This window comes from Dermacentor variabilis, unplaced genomic scaffold (assembly GCF_050947875.1).
Source record: "Dermacentor variabilis isolate Ectoservices unplaced genomic scaffold, ASM5094787v1 scaffold_12, whole genome shotgun sequence".
NCBI lineage: Eukaryota > Metazoa > Arthropoda > Arachnida > Ixodida > Ixodidae > Dermacentor > Dermacentor variabilis.
The window spans coordinates 38,286,607-38,312,752 of record NW_027460280.1 but is presented as its reverse complement, the minus strand read 5'-3'; the positions used below and the strand labels follow the sequence as shown (position 1 = coordinate 38,312,752).

Genomic DNA, 26,146 nt, shown 5'->3' with positions numbered 1-26,146 from the left:
CCATTCAACTTTTCAGATCCTGCCTGCATGGTGACAGCATGCCAATTTGGCCCATCTAGACTAGCATAAAGAGCATTACTTTTGTTTTGATATTGCCAGCACCTCCATGAAACCAAAATAGAGAAAGGACACTATTGCTATGGTTCAGTCAATCCAGGAGTCACTGACCACATGCAAACTACGGGTCAAGCCAAGCCAAGCTGCCTGTTATTACAAATTATTGCAGCTCTGAATCATGAAGCAGCTTCAAATAACATGAACTCCCTTGCTGTCTGCTCAGATGAGGGCTGCGATGAAGTAACCAAAGTACTAGACAGTGATGACAGTTAAACTCAAGATCATTCAACTAGCAAAGCCCAGTTGCCCTTTGTTCAAGAGCCAGGGGATGCAGACTTAACCACACATAGGGCATATTTTCCTTTCCAGGGGATGCAGATTTAACCACACATAGGGTGTATTATCCTTCATCTGTAGCACCAGCATGGCAATCATTAATGCACAGACTAACCAGGCAACATGCAAGCACATGTGTATGCAAGCATATGGGTGTAATCAATGCATGCATGCACAAAAGAAAATATGTGGCAATGCGGTGTTGCAGTTTCAGTGACAATGACAAACAGCATTGTTTTTAGAAAGGCAACAAAGCCATACACAGGAAAGGTCGGCAAACATGTTCCTACCTCAGCCACTTATCTTCTTCCAAAAACTGCGCGATGGAGCTGGCCGATGGGGGCACTTCCACATCAGTCTTGAGACGTGGCTGCTCATTGCGCAGCAGTGGTTGTCGATAGATGTATCCTGTTCTGTGACCCTAAAAAAAGCAAGCAGTATAGGTTGAACACTTGGAGATGGCAGAGAATCACATAGAAAACTTTAGTCCCTACACAAATGTAAAATGGCTTTTATGCATAAGTATTTTACATTAACAAAAGAAAATATGGGAAGTGGCAGGACATAACGCTAACTTGTATTTGTCTCCATGTTCTGTATTACAGTGCCTACACCTCACTCAAAAGACCTCACTGTCCTTGCACTTGCCAAAAACAAGACACCTCCTGGTTTACACAGGCATGATCTGAAGGCTATGCAAAGATTTATATTTAGCACAAAATAATACAGTTCAGAGGATGGATGGTACTAATGCTTCCAGAGGACCTCCTTGCCTTTTCTCCACAGACAGCGGTAGACCCCCAACACAGAGTCAACTACAGTAAAACCTTGTTAATACAGAGAAGTGGATAATTTGGACTTGTACCCAGGTCTCGGCAGGTGTATGCATTATTTTATGGCATCAAACTTGTTAATTTGGACTTGTCTGGCCACACAGTGGTTAATTCAGACAACCCTTGAAGCGCCACAAAAGCGGAGCTAGCGTCTACCCGAAATGACGCATAGTATCTGCATCGCCATATTGATCAGTGGCAACTGTGTGGCAACAACAGGAATGCAGAACGCTACGTTCCTATTTGTGCCTTTATAGCCTTTTCTCTTGTTTACTGCTGTGCATGACACCATGCTGGCCACATGCCTTCAGAACTACATAGTTGCCATCTATGACTGCTTCGATGGTGACCACAGTTTCGACCACACCAGTTGTGACAAACAGCAGTTCCATTTTGACTGTGCCCTCACTGGTAGTCACCATCCACGGACAGCGAACACTGTTTCATTTGCAGTGGTTGTGGCAAGCAGCATTTTTGTTTAGACTTGACTTTAAGCAATGGATGCGCAATGTCACAAACATAGCGGAAGCTGTCAACTAAAACCAATTCTACAGTGCAACTGTAGGGTCCGCACGCTGGCATCGAACCGACCAGCTGTTACATCACGACAGACAGACAATCTGTTGTCAACCAGCACACAGGCAAAAAATTGGGATGTGCAAGCAGCGGTAAAAGGCATGTCTTGGATTCAGACGTGGGTCTTGCACTGCACGTGCAATGTGAAAATCGTGAGGCCTTCGCTGCTGCAAGCACTAATCAGTTGCAAGATGAGAATTGCAGCTTCCACAGTGCTCTTGTGCAAAATAGAAACAGGATTTGCTGATACATTCAGTAAATAAATGTGTCCTGATGTAATAGAAATTTGTTTATTATTCTCTTGATAGCCTTAACAATTCAACATCCCATCAATTCTGACATTCTTTTCAGTCTCGTGAGCGATATCTGAACTAGATTTTACTGTAGTACTTCAAAAGCACAAAAAAAAAAATTTCTCTCGCTCTAGCAACAAGATTAAGGCCAGCCTGTCATTGCTCAATACCAAGAAGGGCTTCTGCCTCCACTTGAGCAATGTATAACAATGGTTAGTAGCTAGAGAAATTAAAATATGCATTCTGCACCTACAGCATGAAAATGGTCAAGGACAAAGGAATCCAGAGAGAGCGGCCTCTGTCCTCCTTGGTTCTTTTGTTCTTGCCCAATTTCACACTGCATGTTTAAAAACGAGTAACTGACAACCCAAATTGAGATACCTGAAGCTTGGCATGTTTCAGTGACGACAACTGGTGCCCAACCTTTTATATAAGAAATATTTCCCTGTACCAAGCTTGCTATAACTGGATTGCATTGCACAGTTCTGCTCACTCTGCCATCACCATAAGTGTGTCCAGCACTTTCTCAATCATGAGACCAACTTCCCTGTGTGATATGCTAAGTGCACTCCTCACCGAGTTGTCAAGGGTGCGCATGTGGGCCTCAAAGACAATGTCGCAAGGGCGCCAGCGCTTGGGTTTCTCCTTCGGCTCAGCCTTCTCCTTGTCCTCGTCCCCACCAGGAAGGGGCTCATCAACTCCCTTCTGGCGCGCGTGCTCCTCACGCATGCTGCGCTGCGCCTCTTCCGAGAGAAGGTGCACATTGTCGAAACCAATGGGTGCAAGCTTCATCTGGGCAGGTGAGAGATGACCAGAGATTACAAGTGCAGCACCAGAAGAAACATTTCCAAGTTACTGCCATGTCGCTTCAACTACCAGTCATGGAATGGACTCGTGCACATAGCTTTCTCGACTAATCATTTTCCGCGCCTCGTTTACCACCCTACCTACTGTTAGTTTGAGGCGGGTTGTATCAGATGTTTTAATTCTTTATAAACTAACTGACAGCCCTATCCCCTGCTTAGAGTTGGTTGCTCAACCCCATATTCATTTAGCAAAAGTGAAGAGAGAGACAGAAAAAGAACTTTACTAATGGTCCCGAGGAACAGCGTTAGGGTACCTCCCTTTTCAGGGAGTCCCCGTAGCACCCACGTTGGGGTAGCAAGATCGTAGTCCTCCGCCCTGTCGCAGGCCCTCTGGACAGCCCGTAGTTGCTCTGAGAGGCCGCCGCTTTTAAGGGCTGCCTCCCAGTCGGCTAGAGTGGTTAGCGATGAGCTGCGTAATGCAGGGCATTGCGAGAGCATATGGGATAAGGAACAGTACGCCTCCCCACAGTCTGGACAGTGGGGTTCTACATTAGGCGCAAAGTGACTGAATCGGCCCCTGGAGGGGAACGACCCCGTTTGTAGCATGCGAAATACAGACGATTGTGGTCTATTAAGTTTAGGGTGTGGTAGCGGAAAGGCCCGTCGAGCGAGTTGATAATGTACCAAGATTTCATGGAAGGTGAGAAGTGAATCCCTGTACAGTCCTAAGTCGCCGCCCGTGAGTCCACCTGAACCGCCGCGGTGTGTAAGACCTCGCGCACAGTCATGGGCCAACTCATTGGCGTTAACAACTTCAGAGTGCACATTGATTCCCATATGGGCCGGGAACCATTTGATGTTATGAAAACCAGCAGCCCCCTCGCTGCTGAGGATGGCCGCCGCCTCCTTTGAGATCGAGCCGGAGGCAAAAGCTCTGGCTGCAGACCTGGAGTCTGTAAAGATATTGGGACGTAGAGGGTCCTTCAGTGCTATCGCTGTGGTGGGAGTGGAATGCATGCAGTCTTCGTCTTCAAACTTGACTCTTGAACCTTCATAACTGCATAAACAAGCACTGCTTTTTGGCTATAATACCGTTAAAACCTGCATATAATAATAATAATAATAATAATAATAATAATAATAATAATAATAATAATAATAATAATAATAATAATAATAATAATAATAACAACAACAACAACAACAACGATAATATTAATAAATAAATAATAAAATAATACATGTCCGACAAGGACCCATCTGAAGAGAGCGCAGCTGAGGAAGACAGCGATTAAAGTGCGGAGTGCAATTTAAATAAATGTTTTCCTAGAGTTTTCGCAACTCTTATTATACGCGGATAAAACTTTTTTACATTTCGAGTCCCAAAAATTTCACCTTGTCCTATATGCGGGTTCATATTATACGCGGGTTCTTATGGTAATCTCAGAGTCCCAAATTTACCGTAATATTCTCCTCTCTAGCTATACTGTCATGGATATTGATGATGCCCGCTAGGGCCTAGTTAATTCTTTCTCAGTAAAAATGTCCTGCATTGTGTTATAAAGGGGTGAAATAGTGAACATGCCAAGTTCTGCAAACTTTTAATGAGCCAACGAGGTGCAAATACGAGAAAACTTATCCGTGACATCACACTGATGGTACGTCCCGGCATTGAGATTTCAGTGCGTAATCCAAAAAACTGCAGCGTTATGTTCCTGCATGCATCCTCGCAGAACGTAAGCGGTGATGCAATCTTCAGCATTTGTGCGCTGCCCCAAAGCTGTCGGCAATCTACACAGACTGTTTAAACGCGGGAAAAGTTTACCGGCTGTTGAAGCACGTGTAGTATAGAACCTTCATCAGCACAGCATCCGCACGCTACTCGTAACCGGCGAATTCAGTCGACTACGTGAGATGGTCTATGTGTGCGAGAGCAGGGGGAGCGCAGCGTCCTGGCGTGAGCAGGCTTTCCCGCACAAGCAACATTACGCTTGCACTGCGTTATGGTAGCTGCATGCAGGCTGTTTCACAACACACGTGTGAACAGAAAATTCGCGGCGCTTGGCGATGAAACCTGCGTCAAGGGTGGTAGATAAACATGCACCTTCCGTTCAGCGTGCTAACACGAAGGAGAACCCAAAGCACGCATTATTGATAAACTCCGGTAGTAATCGTCACGGAAGTGGTTAGAGCACAACACTTGTTCTTGAGCGCTTGAAGTTGTTTCGCTTCACAGCAGCCTCCCACTTAGTTGAAAGCTTCTTGTCTTGCACGAACTAATGGAACATCGGAACATCGTCGCGGCCGCTGGCGTTCGTGCAAGCGTAGGCTGCACAGAACGCCGGCATGATCGGCCTACAAGTTCAATTGATGCTGCGCACGTCTACTACCACAACTATATACACACAAACAAAGGAATGTAGGGTCGAGCGAAGCAGATTAGGACGGCACGCACGCAGAAATAAGCCCGGTCAGGCACGGTCACGGAGACTGCGAAGAAACGGAACACCAGTGCTGAGTGCACTACGCCGTGGTTTCCGGTCTCCGCTCGCATCGTCAGCGTCAGCAGCAGCGCGCGGCGCTCGACGGGGGGGCGGAGCTACATCGCAATTTTAAACGACGATTGCCTCGCTCCTAAGTGAAAAATCCCCCCCAAAATTTTACCTGCATCGTTTATAAGGTTCCCGCATCCGTATATGTGCGTCTTATTGAATTCGACAGACTCTTCAGCTTCCCTTTAAGCGCACAGGAAAGTGGACTATGTTTCCTTTTCGCATAACCTCCTGTTGAGTTTCTAAGCATTCTGCTCAGCTCCCATCTTATCTAGACAGCAACACAGCCTGCAGCATTTCTGACTTCAATGCTGTCTTCGTGAAGCTGCCTTTTTTGAAGGCTGCATCAGAATATGAATGAGACTTAAGATGGATGGTGCCCGCTTAGCCAGCTACTTTGTAGTCTACGGCGAGCATTGGAACACAGCCTTAGTGTTTCTCTTCAGTGACCCTTTAGGCTAGGTCTACGTGCATATTACAGTGCAGTCCACTTACACAGTCGAACCCACTTATAAAGATACCGATTTTAACAATATATCAGTTATAACAACGAGAAGCTGTTGCATCGTCAACTTTTGTACGTTCACTATGGTGATATAATCCACTTACTACAATGCCCCCATGCCGCATTGTAGGCTATCAATGAATTCTGGCTGCTGGGTGTGCATGCAGCAAGGTACGTGAACGTGACATCCTTGGGGGGGGGGGGGGGGGGGGGGGAGAAAGAAGAAGAAAGAAAGAAAGAAAAAAATTCAAGCCACTGCAACCTACCCACTGACCCAACGGCCGCTGTGCACTCATCCTTCGCATCACCAGCCTTGTGCGCCTTTTTCCCCATTGCCTTCCCACTCCTCCGAATATTAATAGACTGCGCCCACAGCTCTATGCCTCGCCAGCCTCCGAAGCACGAATAGACTGCGCCAACTGCACTGCTCCCACATTGATCACTGGCCCCTCATTCTGCGCAGTTTTGCTAAAGGATCAAGTTGCTTGTGCTCGTCTATCGGTTGCGTCGAAGTCATTCGTGGCCACATGGTTTCTCTGCCTTGTTTGACTCGCCGTCAAAATGGAAGATGGCTGATCCGCCCGCTGACCGCCAAACATGATGTTGCTGGTGAAAAGAAAGTGTGCTCCTATTGATTTGGAAATGAAGTGAAGTTTTGTGAAGTATGAACTATGGCAACTGAGTGTCAATAATCAACCGCTCAGCAGAGAAGTTCGTCAAAGAAAACTGCTCGGTAGACAACGGGTGTAAACGCATTCGACAAAGTGCCTAAAGGAAGTGGAAGAGACCCTCTATGAATGGTTTCTCGGTGCTCATGCTATGAACTTGCCCATCGCCGGGCCAATTCTGGCCACAAAGGCGAAGCAGTTCACCCTACTCATCAACAATGTGGACTTCAAGCCAGGTGGCGGCTGGGTACAGCGCTTCAAAGGGGCCCAGCATGGTTTGAATTGAATTCTGTGGTTTTATGTGCAAAAACCACAATTTGATTATGAGGCATGGTGTAGTGGAGCACTGGATTAATTTTGACTGCCAGGGCCCCCTGAAATTAAGCGGCATACCCGGCCGACATAGCCACTTCTCTGCTATGCTAATGTTGGTGTTTTTCCAACCTTCCGCGGTGGGCGCAGTACGTCTAGAACCGCAACGTCCTGCGCGGTTGTATGGGACTGGTGGCCATGCATCGCTACGCAACTTCCCAAATAACAAGAGTTGGTTTTATCATAAGAAGCCAACAAACACTGACACCAAGGTCAACATAGGGGAAATTACTTGTGCTTAATAAATGAAATAATGAAACGATAAATTAATAGAAATTAAAGTGGATGGAAAAACAATTTCCCGCAGGTGGGAAGTTGTTTTTACCCGCGGGAAGTTTTTTTTTTCCATCCACTTTAATTTCTATTAATTTATCGTTTCTTTATTTCATTTTTTAAGCAGAAGTAATTTCCCCTATGTTGTCCTTGGTGTCAGTGTTTGTTGGCTTCTTATGATATGACTAATAAAAAATCCGGCCCCTCGGTTAACCCCCTCTTCTAAGAGTTGGTTTTGTCACTTAACTTGGTAGAGCAGTAAACGAGGGATTAAAAAAAAAAAAAAAAAAAAAAAAACCCGATTGTTACGCAAATACTATATATTTCTCTAATTCTTCCAGAGCTAATTAAAGAGCCGCTACTAGAGATCTTTGTTTTACACTTTCGCTTGAATAAAGAGAAAATCAGACATCCACCCGTTCGTAGCAATTGCTACAAAGGAAACCCATACGGGTTCCTCTAAAGAAAAGCCTCATAGTTGAAGAAAAATTCGTCCTGGTCCAGGACTCGAACCCAGGACCACCGGGGCAGCCGCTCTACCATCTGAGCTAACCAGGCGGCTAGCAGATGGCAGGGCGAAGTCGAATTTGTCGACAACACGAAGCAAAGGCAAGTGTTTAACGTAGTAGTTCTGCGGAAACCCGCAAGGTGGAGAGAAGTAATGAATAAAGAGAAAATCAGACATCTACCCGTTCGTAGCAATTGCTACAAAGGAAACCCATACGGGTTCCTCGAAAAAAAGAAAAAAAAAATACTTCTCTCCACCTTGCAGCTTTCCGCAGAACTACAATGTCAAACACTTTCGCTTGTTGTTCTTGGCAGTGTTCTTCATGCGCTTCTTTCATGTGCGAGTCCATTTGATGTGGTTCCTTGTTTGCAATGTAAAGGAGGGGTGTATCTCACAGGCGTACGTGTGAGATACATCTTATTTCATTTCTCTTTTGTGGGTTTACACATCTTTATGGTGAATGGTGGGCATTATTCACATTTATACTGGTAAAAGTACCCCCCCCCCCCCTCATTTACCAACACGTTTGTGAAGCACGTCCTGCTTTTGACAGATAACAGTACACACCAACATAGGTGGCAAGAAATAGCCTTGAATGTAAACGCATTCTACCACGTACTTGTGTCTCACATGTCTCTATAGTTGAACACAGGTTAGAGAAGGCTTCTTCCACCGAATCTCCACACACGAGCACCCCGTGATTACGCAGGAACAGAACCTGTAATGTTCAACAAGCAAATAACACAACCACTTCTTAACAGCTTGATTTGTTGCAAAACAGCAATCTGGGCAAGCAGGCTGCTTCTAAGAGTTGCATCTTTTGTAAACAAGTGAACTGCTATGTGCTCCAAATATTATGGCTTCAAATGCTCACTGAATGTCTAGAAGCTCATCTGTAAAGTGCGGGTGGTTCAAGGCTGCTCAGAGTTCCTTTTTAACCTTGTTCCACAGAAAAGCCTGGCTATATATTACAAACCCTAATGATAAAAGAGGAACCTAGCATCAAACCTTGCTGTTGGGCCCCAGGCTACGTGCAACCTCATGCGTGTCTGCACTGCTGCCTCTGTACTCATGGTAGGCGATTTCCCCAAGCAGGGCAGCATCAGGTGTGATAGGCAGAAGACCCTGCTTCAGTGAAGACACCTGAAACATGCACATGCCAAAAGGCAAAACACTGAAGATTCAGATGCTTCACACAGATACAGTTTTAAGCAACAGTTAGATTATGGGGTTTTACGTGCCAAAACCACTTTCTGATTATGAGGCACGCCGTAGTGGGGACTCTGGAAATTTGGACCTCCTGGGGTTATTTAACGTGCACCTAAATCTAAGTACACAGGTGTTTTCTCATTTCGCCCCCATCGAAATGCGGCCACCGTGGCCGGGATTCGATCCCGCGACCTCGTGCTTATCAGCCTAACACCATAGCCACAAAGCAACCACGGCGGGTTTTTAAGCAGCAGTTTAGGCGAGGACTTGGTTTTTTGCTTCAATCTAGATTCAATCTAACACATGAAGACATTCATTTATAATACTCTCAGGGCACACAGTATTATAGAGGAGAAGGGCAATAAGGAAGGATGTTCAAAGGCACACAAAAGTCAACAAAAATATGTGCTTAACTTTATGAGAAAGAAGTTAAATTGAAGAACATAGAAAAATATGCTTGGAAAGCAAGGCAAGAAAACGCACACAAGAAAGTAACTTCCCAAAATCGTGAATCACGAACTGGTCTACACCTACACTCTGCTAAGAAAGCGCACCTCTATGCAACACATCTAAGTCAAATGCCAAAGTAAATGTTCCCACCAACACAAAGTGCATGAAATGCTATCAAGGCTGCACACTATCAACCCACGCACAGGCAACTGATGGTAAATTGGCCTTGCCGACGTATTGTGGTGCGCCCTCTTGAAAAGTACGACATTGCCGCAGATGGCATAAGCAAGATGCAGTGTTTCGGTCATATGCTCAAATTCCGATCACATGTGGACAATGTTTGAAAAATGAATTTTTGCAAACCTATTGCAGCACAAGTGTGGAGTACTAAGCAGAACACATTGGAGAAGAGCGTGGTAGGCAGGATATGTTCGAGCTGCGTCTGCGCGATTTGAACACTCAAGGAAACGTTCTCTTTCCTTTTTTTTTTTTCCAATGTAACAATACTAAAATTTGTCTTTTAGAGCTACTACACTCAGGATCAGATTTTTAATGAAAATGCACCTTTGGGATTTCAATCTTGAAAACTAAAAATCAAGATCATGTAAATCTTTGGGTGCATTAAGATTTGACTGCCAAAAAATTGTTGTATGGAGAGCTAAATTTAGGTTATGAAAGCCGGCGTGAGACTTTTGTTGACAACCTTTAAATAATTTTTTTTTCACATTGCAGTGGCCGACGGATTTTCCAGACTTTATAAATGCACCGTCAGGGTTCCCGCAGAGCCAATGCATTGTTGTGACTGATTTAGGCCCTAAAGCTTGATTTTCAAGTCTAAATCGCTAATTTGAGCCATGCTACCCGATCATGAAGGCTGCATGCTGTATTTCGTGTTGGCTTGGCCAGACTCAGCTTCTAGTGGCCCATTCTATAGCCTCCAAGATTGGGAGGCGCAAGCTATCAGTTGAGAGCGTGCACCATCCTGCAGTCTCGGAGGCCATGGCCACGCTTCATTAGCGACAAAACGCTCCTGGGGACAGCACATTTTTTTTTTTTTTTTTGTGGCCAGCACTAGCGTCAATCATTTATGCAGGATCGGTGTTGTTTCGGTTGCTATTTTGCATGTGGTGTGTCCACATAGCAGGTGTGTCTCGTAGACGTTGTCGAATCTTTGCGAGTGTGTGCTGCTTCGCATTTGTATGATTGGTTCCACCTGTCGTGCCTTCGCGGTAGCGAAGTGATGCGAAGTAATATGGGCAGTTTCTTCGATCTCCATGCGATCTCTGCTAATGCAGATCGCTAACGTGGCGACACTCTTGTAGACTGTATATGGCGGCGAAGTCACTCTTGTGTAAATCCAAGCTAATCTGATCACATCTAAGCGTAGTATGAGGCAGGGCATTATTAGTGATTTTTTTAAGCCACTCTAAACCCATTAATTGGTAGGTTCCTTTTCTTCTTTTTGCAGGCGGGGGGGGGGGGGGGGGGGGGTGAACAAGTTTTTCGTGCTATTTTTCGGTTCACGCGAGGACCTCAAATCTGTCGGCAACTGTATATAACACTTAAAATGCCACAAAATACCATATTTACTCGATTCTAATGAGCGCTCCATTGTAACGCGCACCCGTTTGCCGTGACCTAAAAAAAAGAACAGCCCTTTACAGTACCGTGCACCTCATTCTTTCATACAGAAATGAAACTTTCTCTCATTTGGGGAAAAAAAAATGATTTGCTCCCAATGCACTAAAGCTGCGATAAACAAAGTCGCAGCTTTGCCCGAAAGGTGAAGCATCGATTACAATAGCATATTAGTAGACAGCTATAAGAAAAGCAAAGAAAGCAGTTTATTGGCCGTATAAACTTGTACGCATTCATTTATTAACTAAATTAACAAGCATGGTGTCACGCATGCACAAGCAAAAATTAGCACGTCTCACTCAATGACCGCGGAAACACTTAAACGCTGCAGTGACTAAGTGCGCTAGCAGGAGCGAGGGAATTGACTTTTGTGCGGCCTCTCGCTTCGATGCGAACGAAGCACCGAGAACACAGCACGGTGTGCCTAGACGCATAGACTTTTCGTCGTCGCAGATCACTTTTAAAATAGGGGCTGTTTGGCAGTGCCGTACGTAGCAGCCACCGGTGTAGTATGCCTCTTCTGTATGCGCCAGTCCCGCACGCGAGTCTCTGGAACTTCGAACGCCCATGATGCAGCCCGATTTCCGCCCGTCTCCGCACATGTGATCACTTTCCTTTTAATTGCAGCATCGTGATGAACTTGGCATGTCTGCAGTTGGCACTTCCATGCTGATTGAGCAAACGCAGAAAACGGGAAGACAGACGATGCACTTACCTAAGCTAAAAGAAGCACTGCCTAAGTACACGTACTACAGCATATGAAGAAAACTATGGCAGCTAGGCTCAAACCGCGTGCAAGGCGGCCATTCTGAAATGCTGATGGTGATATGGCAACGCAGATTTAGGGTCATACTTTATTCTAATGTGCACGCAATTTTTGGACTCGTTTTATGAGAAAAGTCCGCGTTAGATTCGAGTAAATATGATATGTCCTATTTAAGATAGATTATTAATCTGTATTCTTACTCTTTCGCAAAAACAATTTCTTCTCCGAACTTGGCATCATACTGCTAGTAACTTGAAAATGAGCCCATGACCGCAGAGGCTGTATATGAACAGCTTTATTGTAATGCCACGCATAAAAAATGCCTTTAACTACTTTTGTTAATCTTTACAAAACTTTCGAAGAAAACTTCGGTTAGCCAAGCAATGTGAGGCAACACTAACACACATGTCGTCACAGTGCTCCTTTCCTGCGTGTTTCCAGCCAATTTGTACTAAATATTTCTGATGGTCAAGTCCACCCGAAGAAAGTGCAGTGTTCTTAACTGTTTTGAATGGCCATGCTTGCTGCAGCACCTTTCGTATTTGTGAAACACTGATTTTAACCTACCTACATTCCAGTGCAACAATAAAGCACCAGGTTACTGTTGCACTGGCCAACGCAGCGATGGCAAACATAAATGGTAGCATATTTGTGGTTGCTCCCATAGCAAGTGATGGGATGAACAAGTGATGCAATCCAGAATGCCACATGAACAGCAGCACCAGCCTCTCTAGTTGTGGAGCTTGAGGCCAGTGCTCACTGACAATCAGAGTGGCTGCATGCCATTCGTCAATGTGCATTTTGTGCCATTTTCTGATGGTGTACCTGTGAAATGTGCACTGTCTGTTCTACTGAAGAATGCGTGTATGCAGTGGATGTAGTAAAAATACATAATTGACTAGGAAATTATGTGCCCTTTCACTTGGTCGCTAAGCATGCAACCGAGAAGCTTGCAATTATTTTGTGCAATTAGCTATTTGCAATTAAAATTTTGTGAAATTCTTTACACGCTGGCCCTCCCTGCCCCTATCCCTTTGCTCGCACAAAAAGATGGCGCGATAGGATCTTATCGCATTTGTAGTTTATATGGATCATGACTGCGAGATTATCTTGCTGTTTCGCTTCTCGGCACTGCTTCGTGGCGCATGATTTGAGAGCTGCTTTTGCGAGCAGCCACATGTAATTCGACCATTTGATCACCTGCGCCTGCAGCAGTTTCCATTTATCGCCTCAGTATTGCTTTGTGGGAGCAGTGAAATTTCGTTATATTGAAATGTGCAAACACACGAGTTATTTTGAGGCTCAAAACACATGGTGTTTTATGGATAAGAACTTATGAAAAGTTGAATACTTTGTTATATATATTAAAGTTCATTATATCAAGGTTTAACTGTACTAGTTATATGAAGAATCCCTAATTGCCTTCTTGTTTTCTGTTACAGTCGAACACTACAATAACAAAAGCCAGTGACAATGAAATTCTTGCCACAATGATAAATTCTGTAACCCCAGCGAATGCCCGCAACATTTTATGCATTTCGTATCTCTCGAGAATGAAATGCCACTAAACTCTAATCCTGCCTTAACGAACTCTACCAGTACGTTAGGCCCTGTATTATCTACCTGTGTAGTGCTAAGAGCATAAATACTGCCACGGCATATTTGCGAGTATTTAGAGCGCAGCTCTAAAGGATCTTAATCCGTTGGCTTAAGTGAGCCAACGAGCATAGTGAAAGATGAAAGAGCGAACGCGGAGCGCAGCGGCAGATGAAGGTATGGCGAAAAGAGTGAGAAGAAAAGTGTAGTGCTGTGCAAGACATTTTCTACGGCAATGACCGCTACGAGATGGCACCAGAGTAGCGCGCATTGTCTGTTCACCGATACCATTACAGAAAAAAAGTGCCACGTGCGCAGAGGTCTGTCTGCGGCGGCTGCTGTGAATCGTGCCCACATGTCATCAATGTGCTGCCTCTCATGATCTCTTGATTAGCAAGGCAGTCTCACCATACTTTGCTTGTGTTTACAACGTGCCGCACAAGAAAGATTGTCCGTGCCAGCCAATATGTCGCGAGCTGCGCCCAAATTTCACATTAGGGAGTATTGTAATCGTCTGAACTTTTTTACATACAAAAACAGGAAAGTGCCAGTTGTTGGTGCTCGAAATACATCACAGCTGCCATCTTTTGCGATTGCCCGTTTTTATCTACCACGATGCCTGTTTGAAATGGTGTAGTGGGATTGCCATTGACCTCTACTGACATGATATGATGGTTTGCGTGAACTGTGGCTTGGTGATGAAATGAAGTGCTGCAAGAAATGAGAAATCCACATCCCACTGATGTGGATTTGTTTATGGCACTTGAGATAGTGGCCACAGTATCAGCTGCCACGCCTCCTCTCGTGCTTAACAAATAGGGCTATTTGTGTCCTTCAAAGTGATCGTCCGAGAAAATGCGCCCTTTGTTGACAACGCTGGTTTTGGCACCAATGAACAGGCATCATATGCAGATTCAGCGTCGCTGGACAAATTTTTATCAGACCGCAGTTTTGTAGACACCCCGATGCGTTCAGTTCTCAGTACACACAATTATGCAACAAAGCGTTTCCCTAAAAGCAACTGACTGAGATTACGGCCCCATCGGGCAAATTTTCATTCGTTGACGCAAATCCACATGTGATGCCTGTTGCATGGAACTGAAACCAGTGTTCTTAAAGCAGGGGACGTGTACGCTGATATGGCCACTGCTGAGCTATCGTATTTACTGAATTGTAGCGCGTTTTTTTTTTTTTCATATTTGTTGCTTAAACTTGACCCTCGCATTACATTCGAATGGCAAAACTGACCACTTTAAAACAATTACACTCGAACCCCTTTATAACAACCCCAGATATAATTATTGGTTATAACGACTACATTTCGATGAGTTTACAATTTTCCAACCCTGCCTACCGAAACTGCACCCAGATATAATGAATATTTTCAACAGCACCGTACTGTTACAACGAACACTTCAAAACCGGAGGTAAAAGGAGGGAGCATGTGAAGTTCTGAAGCATGGAAGTGCCACTGAACTGCATGCACAGCGATGTGCCCCCCTGCTCCTTTCCAACAGTGACTGCTCCTTTCCAACAGTGACTGCTCCTTTCCAACAGTGACGTAGATACGATTGCCAAGAGATGAGCGAGATGAGAGGTCGAGGCAGTATGACGGCTGTGGCCACTGAGATGGCACTGGCACACGTGAAATCTTAAAGGGCACGACAGCAACACTTATCTATGCACAGTTCTCCGTACAATAGCGCGTGCATTATGCCTATTTAGACGATTTGAACAAATCTGGACCAATGACAGCTCAGGCAGCTTAGACATTGTGGCCCAAGTCGGCATGAATGCGGTAAAACATGCCGCTGTTGCATGAAGCTGCAAAGAGTCGACAGTTACTATGCTGTTATCGGGAGATTGTGTTTCATCGACACTTGCCAATAAGACATTTGCAATGGCGTTTTACCTTTCAAACTTCACACTTTTTATTTATTTTTGTTTATTTAATAATAGTCAGCCCATGAAGGGCCATTACAGGAGTGGAAAATACAAACACATACAAGGATACAGTATGACAACAAAAAGCAAGTAAATGAACAACTGCAGACATTTCAGCAGGGACGCGAATCCGTTTAGATTCTATGCGCCTTACAAACTTCCCCCCCAAAATAACAAAAGGAACAGATACACCTTTGGCAAAGTTATGATATACATATTAGTTAGCGGCAAAAAGAATAATGTGTACACATTGCAAAAATTCCTCAACGCATGAGGCAGACATGACAGAGTCGGGGAGCGCATTCCATTCCGTAATACTTCTCGGGACAAAGCTGTACTTAAAACAGTCATTTCTGACTTGAGGGGGTGTGATGTACTCGCTATGACGATGTCTCAATATTTCATTTGTCGAGATTTTGAAGTTGTGTTTGTCGACAAGCAAGTGACCATTAATGATAAGGTAAATTAGTTTCAGTCGCTCATACCTGGTACGTAAGTCTAGCGGAGGTAAGTCGGCAAGCTTACAAAGTTCAGTGGAGGATTGGCAGTAGCAATACTTGTTAAATATGAACCTGGATGCTAACCTCTGGATTCTGTCAATCTTTTGTTGGTTGGATTTAGTGTAGGGATCCCATACAGCTTTAGCATACTCCAAGATAGGACGTATTAAGGATTTATAGGCTAAAATTTTGACCTCAGGTGTCGACGTACTTATATTCCGTATTAGGCTCCAGAGCGCTTTGCTGGCCTTACCACATACAGCATCCATGTGTTGATTCCATCTGAGGTCAGAAGTGAATGTTACTCCTAGATACTTATGTTTATCGACTCTGCTAATAGTTATACTATTTATATTGTAAGGGCAATGCAAAATTATTTTCTTTCTCGTTATGGACATAACAACAGACTTCGCTGCGTTTAGTTCCATCTGCCAGTCGTCACACGATTTTTTAATTATTTGCAGACTAGACTGTAAATTGGCCTGATCATTACTATCTCGAATTTTATTATACATCACACAATCATCAGCAAACAGTCTGACAGGGACACTAATATTACTGGGCAAGTCATTTGTAAAGATCAGAAATAAAACAGGACCTAGGACACTTCCTTGCGGAACTCCAGACGCAACACGGGAAGGGCGTAATGTGCACCCCCCGAAATCAACGTATTGTTCTCTAGAAGAAAGGAAAGATGAAAACCACTGAGTGATTGCGGGGCTCTGAAATACAGAATTAATTTTTATGATTAACTTCGGATGGGACACTTTGTCGAATGCTTTCGCAAAGTCGAGGAAGATTATGTCTGTTTGACCAAGGGAGTTTAACGTTTCAGAGAGGTCATGTATAATTTCAATGAGTTGGGTAGTTGTTGAGAGCCGTTTTCGGAAACCATGCTGTCCAGGAAAAAAGTTGTACTTGTCCAAGTAAGAAACTAATTGTTTATTAATAATGTGCTCGAGGAGCTTAGAACACGCGCTTCGAGCCTCGACGCAGAAAACGTGCAACTTCGCGACTCCCAGCGCGCGTGCAGCTGATGCTACAGTTTTGCTTCCAGCCAACTAGAACGCTTTGCTATAGCGTACAGAATCCACTCGTGTCCCAGTGACAGTAAAATGTATCACAAGCACTCAAAGAAAAAAAATGGCAGTGGCCGTGCTTGTAGTTTCGTAATGACAGGTGATCGTAACCAACCGGACATTATTCTGAAAGAGCTACGTTGTTCTTTAGATACAATTTTTTAAGGGAAACAGAGTAATGTGGGAAAGTGATGAGAACAAAAAATGAACATGCCAAAAAATACAATTTTTTGGACTAAATTGGTGTCAAAACGTAACTGCATACGCCAGATTGAGTGTCCTTATTTTAGCAGGTCTTGGAGGGCAAGTCCACATATAACGAATTAATGGTACAACAACTTACAGAACTATGAAGTTCATTATAAAGAGGTTAGTTATAAACAGGTTCGACTATTCTAAACACAGTGGTATTTAGCGGTAAGTTTGCAACGTGTACCTTTATGTCTCAATTCAACCTACAAACAAGTCGACTGAAATCAGTGTTTTTTTTTTTTAATCGAAGCCATTTTCGCTGTGCTTGTGACTGCTGTTATGGTTACCACGATGAAGTAGCCCAAGGCCTTTCACACTTCGACTCCGTTCATTCGTGACACAGCATGCTTGGTATGATGCCTGCTTCGAGACTAGCAATTTTGAAGGCCGAGGGCCAGGAAAACTCTGCCGTGGCTCGGCGGCTCGATGTCAACGAGTCGACGATTCGCAGACCGCAGTACCAGCAGGATACCCTCTTTGAATGCAAGGCCAGTCAGTAGGGCTCTGGGCCTCATAGTGGCCTGGTGTTGCCCCCGAATGAAATGGTTGTGGTTCCGAAGCATGGAAGTGCCACTGAACTGCATGCACAGCAATGTGCACCCCTGCAATTGCTAATTGCTTCATCTCAAACGAGCTCGACAGCATGAAAGATGACCAGATTCTTGGGCAATCATTTTCAGAGATAGCTTATGCTTCGCAAGAGACTGCTTGTCCCGGCACTTAACCCCTCGAAGTATGGGGCCAAAAGTGCTCTTGATACTGTATGAAGATAGCGAGCTTGGCATAGCTCCAGAAACACTTGTCTGGGATGCGTTTGGTGCTGATCATGAAAAATTTTGCAAAAGTGAAACTACAGTAAAAGATCTTTAATTTGAAACTTGTTAATTTGAAGTAGCCGCCACGGTCTGTCCGACAATGTATTGAAAGCAATATATAACGAATTCCGCTAATTCACACAGAAATCTGCACCACTACCGATAATTCGAACTCCACGCCATGGAGGATAGGGAGAGTTATTGCGCTAGAGCATGTTGGCGACGCTGGCATCACTGCGCAGGCCGCGCCGCTTTGCTCTTTCCATCTCCGGCCCTTTGTTCAGGCTTGACTGGAGAGAGATGCATTTGCACCTGGCCAGGCATAGCCAACGCCTCTGTTGCAGACCAGTTCTTTCCTTCTCTGAAGACGTCCAAGATAAAAAGGCAGATGTGGCACTGCGTGTCTCTTTTTCATGTTGCATCTTGGCAGATATGCTCTTTCTCTATGAGGTGTTCTTCCAGAAGCAGCACCAGGTAATGTCTGAAACAAGCTGGCAATGACGTTTATCAGCACTCGCAGTACCAAAAAGCATAGCCTTAGAGATTCACAGCCATTAGACGTTTCCCTGCATCGCTGGGACATGCGTTTGGCCACCGACTAAACATAGGTTGTGGTGCATTTCGTAACTGCATTTTAGAGCGCAGCTCTTGTTTCTGCGGCCGGCGGCGGAAAGGTATGTTTATTGGCCTCGAGCTCCACCACTGGAAAAGCTGGCGCTACCATCGGCGTGACGTGCTATTAGGGATCACGTGGACATAGCTTCCACGTCGGCTGGTTCGGGAGCGCCGAAGCAAGCTGAAAAAGAGTTTAAATTTTCTCGTATGCTGCGGTCCTCATTTAGGGGCGAGAATTTCCTGCTTCAAGTGTCTCCTTTACAACGCTTGAAAGCACCACAAAAGGTAGTGGCTACCTTTGAAGGCGCACAACATGGTAGGCTACTGCTCGCGATGCCGCAATGCCGGACGTACGCAACGGAGCCCGGTGTCAGCCTTATTCACACGTAGCCGCAGGACAAGCTGCGTGAAGCTTCGCTCACGAAACATAAAACCGGCAAACAGTCATCGGCTACAACTCGGGTTTGCAGCAAGCACAGACGCGAGAAAGATTTTCTGCTACGGCGCCGGGTCTGCGATCTTCGGAAAATGCGCACTGAGACGCTCGCCCGAGTACGCTGCCAGACTAATGTCATGACGGTTTGGTCTATGAACTTGTCGATGCTATAGATACTGGCAAGTTCACTAGTGTGGAAAGGGAGCGGTAAGAAGCAAATTATAAAAAATTATCACATATGATCATGTTTGTGTTATGAATTAATGCACTGGATCACAAAAAACAAGCCGCAGGAAATCGCACGCTGAGAACACCGATAAACATACAGTGCAACGCAACTCGAGAAATAATATTGAAATGTCCAAGAATTTAGAAGAAAAAAGAAAGATTGAATCGTTGCGATGGCACATCACAGTCCCCCATAGGCGTCGAAGTCTCTGCAATTAAATTATTTTGAACAGCTCTGATAGCGCCCACGCAACAATTGTTGCTTGTATACTGTCAAATGCTCATATTCTGCGGCCTAAAGCTCATGGCACGGTGCGAAAACGCGCACGCGGTGAAAGCGAAACGGTGCGCGGACATGCATGCAGACGCACAGTCGGTCGCTGCGAACCCGTGCGATCGCTGCATTGAGACTTCATTCTGTTATGCTCTATTTGGTTATACAGACAGCCCACTATAGTTTACTCTCAGCGTTTGCCTACCTTTCATGCAAGAAGCTGGTTCGGGAGACTCCATCGCGGCGACCGCGCAGTGGCGTTCACTGTACGTATTCGGTAAGAGATAGCGTCTAAACGATTCTGTGCTTTCAGTTTGCCCAAGATTATAATTTAGACAGTAAAAAACTTCTCTCGTTACGAAAGTACTTACAGAAATGTCCGGGAGAGCTCGTGCGTGGCGTTTTCAGTGAGCGCTGACAGCAAAACCTATGAGGAGCGCGCTGCGTGATCCCTCATACTACGCCAGCGAGGCGCTTCCGATAGATGGCGACTCCCTAACTCCTCGCCGCCAATAGTCCGACGTTTTCGGCGCCAGTCGCTTCCGACCAGTCACACTACACCGCTTGCGCAGCGCCAGCCAAAATACCGTCCCCTCTAGAAACTTCGCCGCGTGCGCCGTTGCTGCTCTCTTCGAACCATGTGCAGAACGATCCCTAACCCGCATGCCGCTTTGAACACTTTGAACACTTTGAAACGGCTGTTCCCTACAGTTGGCGAAGCGGCTTGGGCACCTCTTTTCTCTGCGCCATTCATTGCAGGTCAGTGAGACGAACGCGCGAATGGAGCAAGAGCGATCTCGCCGTCGGGCTGTCGGACTGCTTTGGTCGCATCCGGTTAAGTTGGCTGAGCCAGTGCTTCAAAGTACAGACGTTGTTCTCGCCAACGTGACGTAGCATGCGCGCTCACGCTACGTTAAGACTATATACGCACCTTAACCGAGCAATTTCTTTTCTAACTTATTAGTTTTAATTTTGTATAATTTGAATTTTCGCAGCATCCCCACGGTATTCGAATTAATGAGCTTTTACTGTATTTTCGAAAGTGGTTGCTTGAGAATACCATTGAAGGGCAGCTCCGCTTTCTTCTCAGACGACAATATTGTGACTCCTTGAACAACAGTACCACTTCTTTTACATTTATCTCACGATACATTAGAGGTTCCATTAATTTTTTTATGTTCCGTGGGTGGAAATTTGTTGTGTTACAATTGCCATCGCATTACATTCAAGTAAATATGTCTGAAATATTGCGATAGTGATAACATTATGAAAAGCAATCTGCTGAAAAAGTGGCCACATCAGGTAAATCTTCGTCTAGAATGCCATTGTTCGAAGGTGGTGACACACCCGGTGCTAAGCTATGTGAAATTTGGCAAAAGTGGTCGTAACCCCAAATGTTATTGGCAGAGAATACAGTCGCCGACCGTTTATTCGGACCTCACGGGGACTGCGGAAATGTCCGAATAAACAAATGTCACAAAAAGCAGATTAAGAAAAAAAGAAAAATGAAATCCTTTATTTCCACGCACTTATTCGGGCTCGGCAGTAGGCTTGAAGAAATCGTGAATGCACCGTTGCACGCTGTTCCGTTTATGCGCAATCGGATAAGCCTGAATCTCGGAGTGGGTCGTACGGTCACTACAGGCGGCTGAAAGCACAGTCACTGCTTGTACACGCTCCGCATGCAATGGCAGCGTAGCACATGGTGCGTCATCTTCTGACTCTGAGTCATCGTCCGGCGGTGCAGCAGAAACCTGACAAATGATCTCGCCGTTGTAGAGTTCTGCACATGTCAGTACAGCAGTGTCAGCACCTGTGAAACTGTCAAATGAGACGGTGTCCGGAATTGCAATGCAACCACTGCGCAGGTCTCGGCAGAACATTTTCCGCGTCAGTAGGGAGCACATCGGCAGGCGACAAATCTTAGGCCTCCCGGCACCCGCTTGCTGGCATTCCCCAGCGAAGTCTGCGCGGGCACTGTCGGCGCCATTAGACACTTGACGCGATGTTTCCGTACGCCGCGTTGGATCACCGAAACCTCGACACAGCACACAAAGCAAACACCACCGTGCCGACACCAGTCGCACAAACGAAAAACATGGCCTGCTCGCAGCGTCGTGTGCGAAGAAACAAATCAGCTGCTGGATTGTCTTGACATGGCTTACTAAGCTGAAACCGGAACTGCTGTACAGCCACTCTATCGAACCAGGCAGAAACGATGATGAGCGGGGATTCCAAGTAGCGCCACTTCGTGGGGCAGCAAGGAGGCTCTGTTCAGAACAAAAATGGCGTTCAGCAAGTCGAACTATGCGCCCCGGTCATAATCGGTGCATGATGCTCTCGTTCGAGTTGGCTCAAGGAGTGTCCGAAAAATCAGACGAGAGGCTGCAACGTGACTGAACTTTCGGCAGTTGTTATACATTATGGTCTATGGGGAGAACGGCGGTGCCGCGAAGCTGACCGAATAATCGGGCATGTCTGAATTTTTGGAGTCCGGAAAATCGGTCGGCGACTGTACTGCTCCATGGCAGTGCCACCATCGCTGACCGATGCATAGGGTGCACTTGGTGCTGTTGGCAATGCAGTTCTATAGCCTCAAACAACTCTCACCAATGTGGGCTTACGAAGTTTTGAAAGTAAAGTTACGTTTTGCAGCGTATTCCTTGTATATGCTGTCCCATTTCGCAAGAACAAAATTTTTCACAAAAGTGAATTTTGTCACTTTCACCACCGACTTCATTATTTTGCGGGATTCAATTGTATGTGTGTGTATGCTGAACTTTTCGCCATGCTCATGGACCCACAGAGGTTGCTTGGTATGACGAAATCGTTTTGTGGCTCACCCATTGTTATACAATATTTTTAGCCACACACAATTCTTAGGAAGTAACGATTATAATGATGTCATTGTACACTTTGAACATTGTTATAAGAAGTTGGTAACTGTGCTGGTATACTCATTAGCCCTTCTCTGTTTTCATGAAAAAATATTCAGCTGGAAGTGAACTGCGGCAAAATTGCAGGACATGCCAACTCACCGCGACACAGGGTGGGTGCTGGAGATGAATTATACACTTGATGTCAGGTCGGTTTGCATGGATGGCAGCATGCACCATATAGGCTGGTCGATTGAAATGGAACGTAGTGGTGCCCGAGTCAATGACGTTACTCTGCATGTCAAGCTTGAGCAGGCTGGAGGCAGTCACCTCATGGTACAGAAGCCCAAATGGGTTTACCAGAAAATGCTCCTGGTCTTGGCTCACACGCAGCTGCAAGAACAAGTGGACACATTACCCAATTAAGATCACTTGCAGAGAGTAAATGCAAACAGTGACTTTCAATGCAAGAAAAAGCAGCCATTTCCATAGGCAACATTAGGTACAACATTTTTGCATAGTTTCTTAACCAATAAGAGCGCTACGAGTCAAACCTAAGCCGTACTGTCTCCAGCGGCCAACACCTTCAGCGCACAAGGTGCCTCACCGCAAAGCCAGCAGCGTCCCCAGTTATGATTGAAGCATTTTAAAAAGGACTCTATAGCTTTTAAAAGTACAGTCAAACCTGGTTATAAAAAAATTACACCTGACACAAAAATAGCTTTGTTATATCAGATATCTGTTATAAACATAACTGTTACACTGTAGTAATGGCTAGATTTTTAAAATTTATTTTGTTCTATTCAATAATTTAGTATATTTGTGTTCATTATATTAAGATTTGACTGTATTTAGTGTGGTCTCAACCACACCCCTTAACATACGAAATTCCATAACGCGATGCAGTGCTTACGAGCGCATACTAAAAAATAGGTAACTGATCATTGTGCCAATCCTGATAGCTAGACTGCAGATGTAAAATGATGAAAAATATATGCAATTATCAACTACTAGACAGTTTGGACAAAGTCTGTACCATACAAAAAGCACCTCCTTTGAACACTGCAAGCAACACACTTGTAGCCACAAAACAATTACTGCTATGTGTAACAGCATTGCATTAAGGCTACTATCAGCGACACATATTTGCATATTGGGTTAAACTTTAAAAGTGCCTTTAAACACTAATCTTGGAAGGGCCTCACTAGTCAACAATGCCATCTCACGAATCTCTTGCTGCAAAAATGTTTCGAATCCTTCAAGCGAAGTTAGAGGTAGTTATTGCACTGTTGCATGGCTTTCTCTTTTGCCTCCACTAGTGCACTGGAAGCTAGAAGGGGGGGGGGGGGGTGGCAAGGAGGCAAGGCCCTGCCCAAAAGCTGGGAATTTTAATTGACTTTTTTTTAATGATGCAACTTGTGGTTTAGGTGTGCATATCGGTCTCTCAACGTGAGACGAGCACTCAGGCTGCCTCCAATTGCCACGGCCCTGGAGCTACTATGTCAGCCACAGAGACCAATTGAAGCATGCAGTTATGAGCAGTGAAAGGTCTGGTGCTATCTCTGACACCATGTGCAGCAGATGCAGCCATGCGCAACTGTTGTGTGTAGGCCGAAAGTGCAAAGATGAAGTACTTCTTCAGCCTTTTTGAGACTGCAGACGTGCATTTTTTATTTATTTAACTCAAGAATAGAAATTATAGTATTACTGAGAATGGCCTCAAGATCTTGAAATCTGCCAATATCAGTTGGTTGGCTGTTTGCGATGAAGCTGCCAACAATGCAAAGCAGAGAGAAAGTGGTTTTTCAGTTTTTGACAAAGATTGTAAATTCCCTCCTATATGCAGTGGAATAATTTTTGGCTCTCGTACTAACAGGAGCCTCATCTACAGATTGGCCACGTTTTCTTAATATGTTCAAGAAAGTGCTTCAGGGCCCCTTTAAAGAGTAACAAATGATTTCTTCAGGTGCAATCTGCACTACGTGTTCTAAGTGAGCACTCTGGCCATACGCAGCAAACGGCCAGAGATGGTTGTCCTTAAAATGAATTTGCATAAGAAGTTGACTACTTAGTTTATGGACAACACATTTTATAAGTCAGTATTACAGTATCTCTATGAAACGGGCCTGCATGCTTATGTATGTAACTTCATGCTGACGTGCTGCGTGGCAACCCAATCATGCCATCCAAACATTTCTACTACCAACCCAGCACAGGGATAACAGCGGTGGCGCTGACATCTTGTGAAGTTGTTGTGAAAGTGTTGGATTCTTATCGCCATGAGCTGCTGTGTTAAATCTGCTGGCATATGAATTTTTGCCACAATGTAACCTTCATAGCACAACTCTTATCTTTCCTGCAAGAACCATGTCATGCATGAGCATTTACGACATTTAGTTGCGCACATCACAAGAAGTCACTACTAGCACAGTTGTTTCTGGTACGTGGCTGTTCTAGCATTACCAATGAAATCGCAAGAAATAAGTGCCTAGGCTGTCCAGTTCCGTTATAGTTTCAATATGCTGTTTTTTTTTATTTAACATTATTTATGCGTTCTGAAATTGAACTTCCTCACACATGACGACCACTCCCTTGGCTTGGTAAAAATTCCACGACAGTGCCCTGCAACACATGGTAAATAAATCATACCAGACGTGAGACAATGCTGCCATGATACTCGAGCCACCATTACTTCCAGCAGGGAACTTCTGTTGCTGTGATTATCGCTAATGCTGTCTGTGGCTTCACTGAACTCCTGCTACCCAAAATTAATCCTGTGGTTTTTTATGTGCCAGAACTACTGCTTATGAGGCATGCCACAGAGAGGGGACTCTGCATTAATTTTGACCCTCTGGGTTTCTTTTGTGCACCTAAAGCCAAGTGGACGAGTGCTTTTGCATTTCACCTCTACCAAAATTGTGGCTGCCGTTGCCAGGATCAAGCCTACAACTCTGAACACAGCAGACCAATGCCATAGCCACTAGACTGCCGTGGCAGCTCCCCATTTTAACACATGCATTACTATTGGCTAACTTTCTGAAAATTTTCCAGGCAAGCATTACTTGATTAAAGGCCAGAAAGGCATCTGCAATGCTCACAGTGTTCATATTACTCCACATATTTAAAGATCAAATTTCACTGCCGTCTGAAGTTTCTACAATAAAATTCCATTTTGCACTTCCAGTATTCATCAGCGGTCACCAGTTCGAGTTGTGCTAGTTTCTCGACAGCACAAGATTGTGCCACTGCTCAAGCTTTCCCCGACATCTGCCACAGGTTGTCTCTACATGGTGTAGCAAGTCTGGCTTTGTACATAGAATTTGTGCACACCTAGACTCACCTGAACGCAAGCAACTGTCATGGTTCTATTACTTCAGTCATTCTAAGACTGATGTGAGGAGTGTTTTTCTTGCTCGCTATCCTTGAAGGTGTGTGGAATGCACTTCACAAACCGCCTTGCTAGAAGTCAACAGGGAACTGCGGCACCACAATACAGTTAGCTGTTGGCTGCTAAGGGAGTGACAGTGATACAAATGCACCGAATCAGTTACTCCAAGACATAGTTTAGGCAAGCCTGCCTAGAGTGCATCGAACTACCAGCGTCTCAGCAGCAGAAGGGCATTTACATTTGTGGCTGATACTTTTGCAGACTACCGGTATTTTGGACATTGCCCATGGGGGCATATGTG

The 26,146-nt window shown here is 45.0% G+C and overlaps 1 protein-coding gene across 12 annotated transcripts in view; it reads right to left on the bottom strand.

Annotated features, from left to right (window-relative positions):
• The window catches only part of hts (adducin 1-like protein hts), a 178,408-nt gene that overhangs the window by 71,097 nt on the left and 81,165 nt on the right, over positions 1-26,146 (bottom strand). For all 12 annotated transcript variants that reach the window (XM_075677124.1, XM_075677125.1, XM_075677122.1 and 9 more), the window contains 5 exons: positions 22,620-22,850; positions 8,788-8,922; positions 8,399-8,497; positions 2,672-2,887; positions 684-814 (listed from right to left, as the gene is read on the bottom strand). In XM_075677124.1, the coding sequence (XP_075533239.1) occupies positions 684-814; positions 2,672-2,887; positions 8,399-8,497; positions 8,788-8,922; positions 22,620-22,850 (812 nt within the window). The remainder of the gene's footprint in view (positions 1-683; positions 815-2,671; positions 2,888-8,398; positions 8,498-8,787; positions 8,923-22,619; positions 22,851-26,146) is intronic.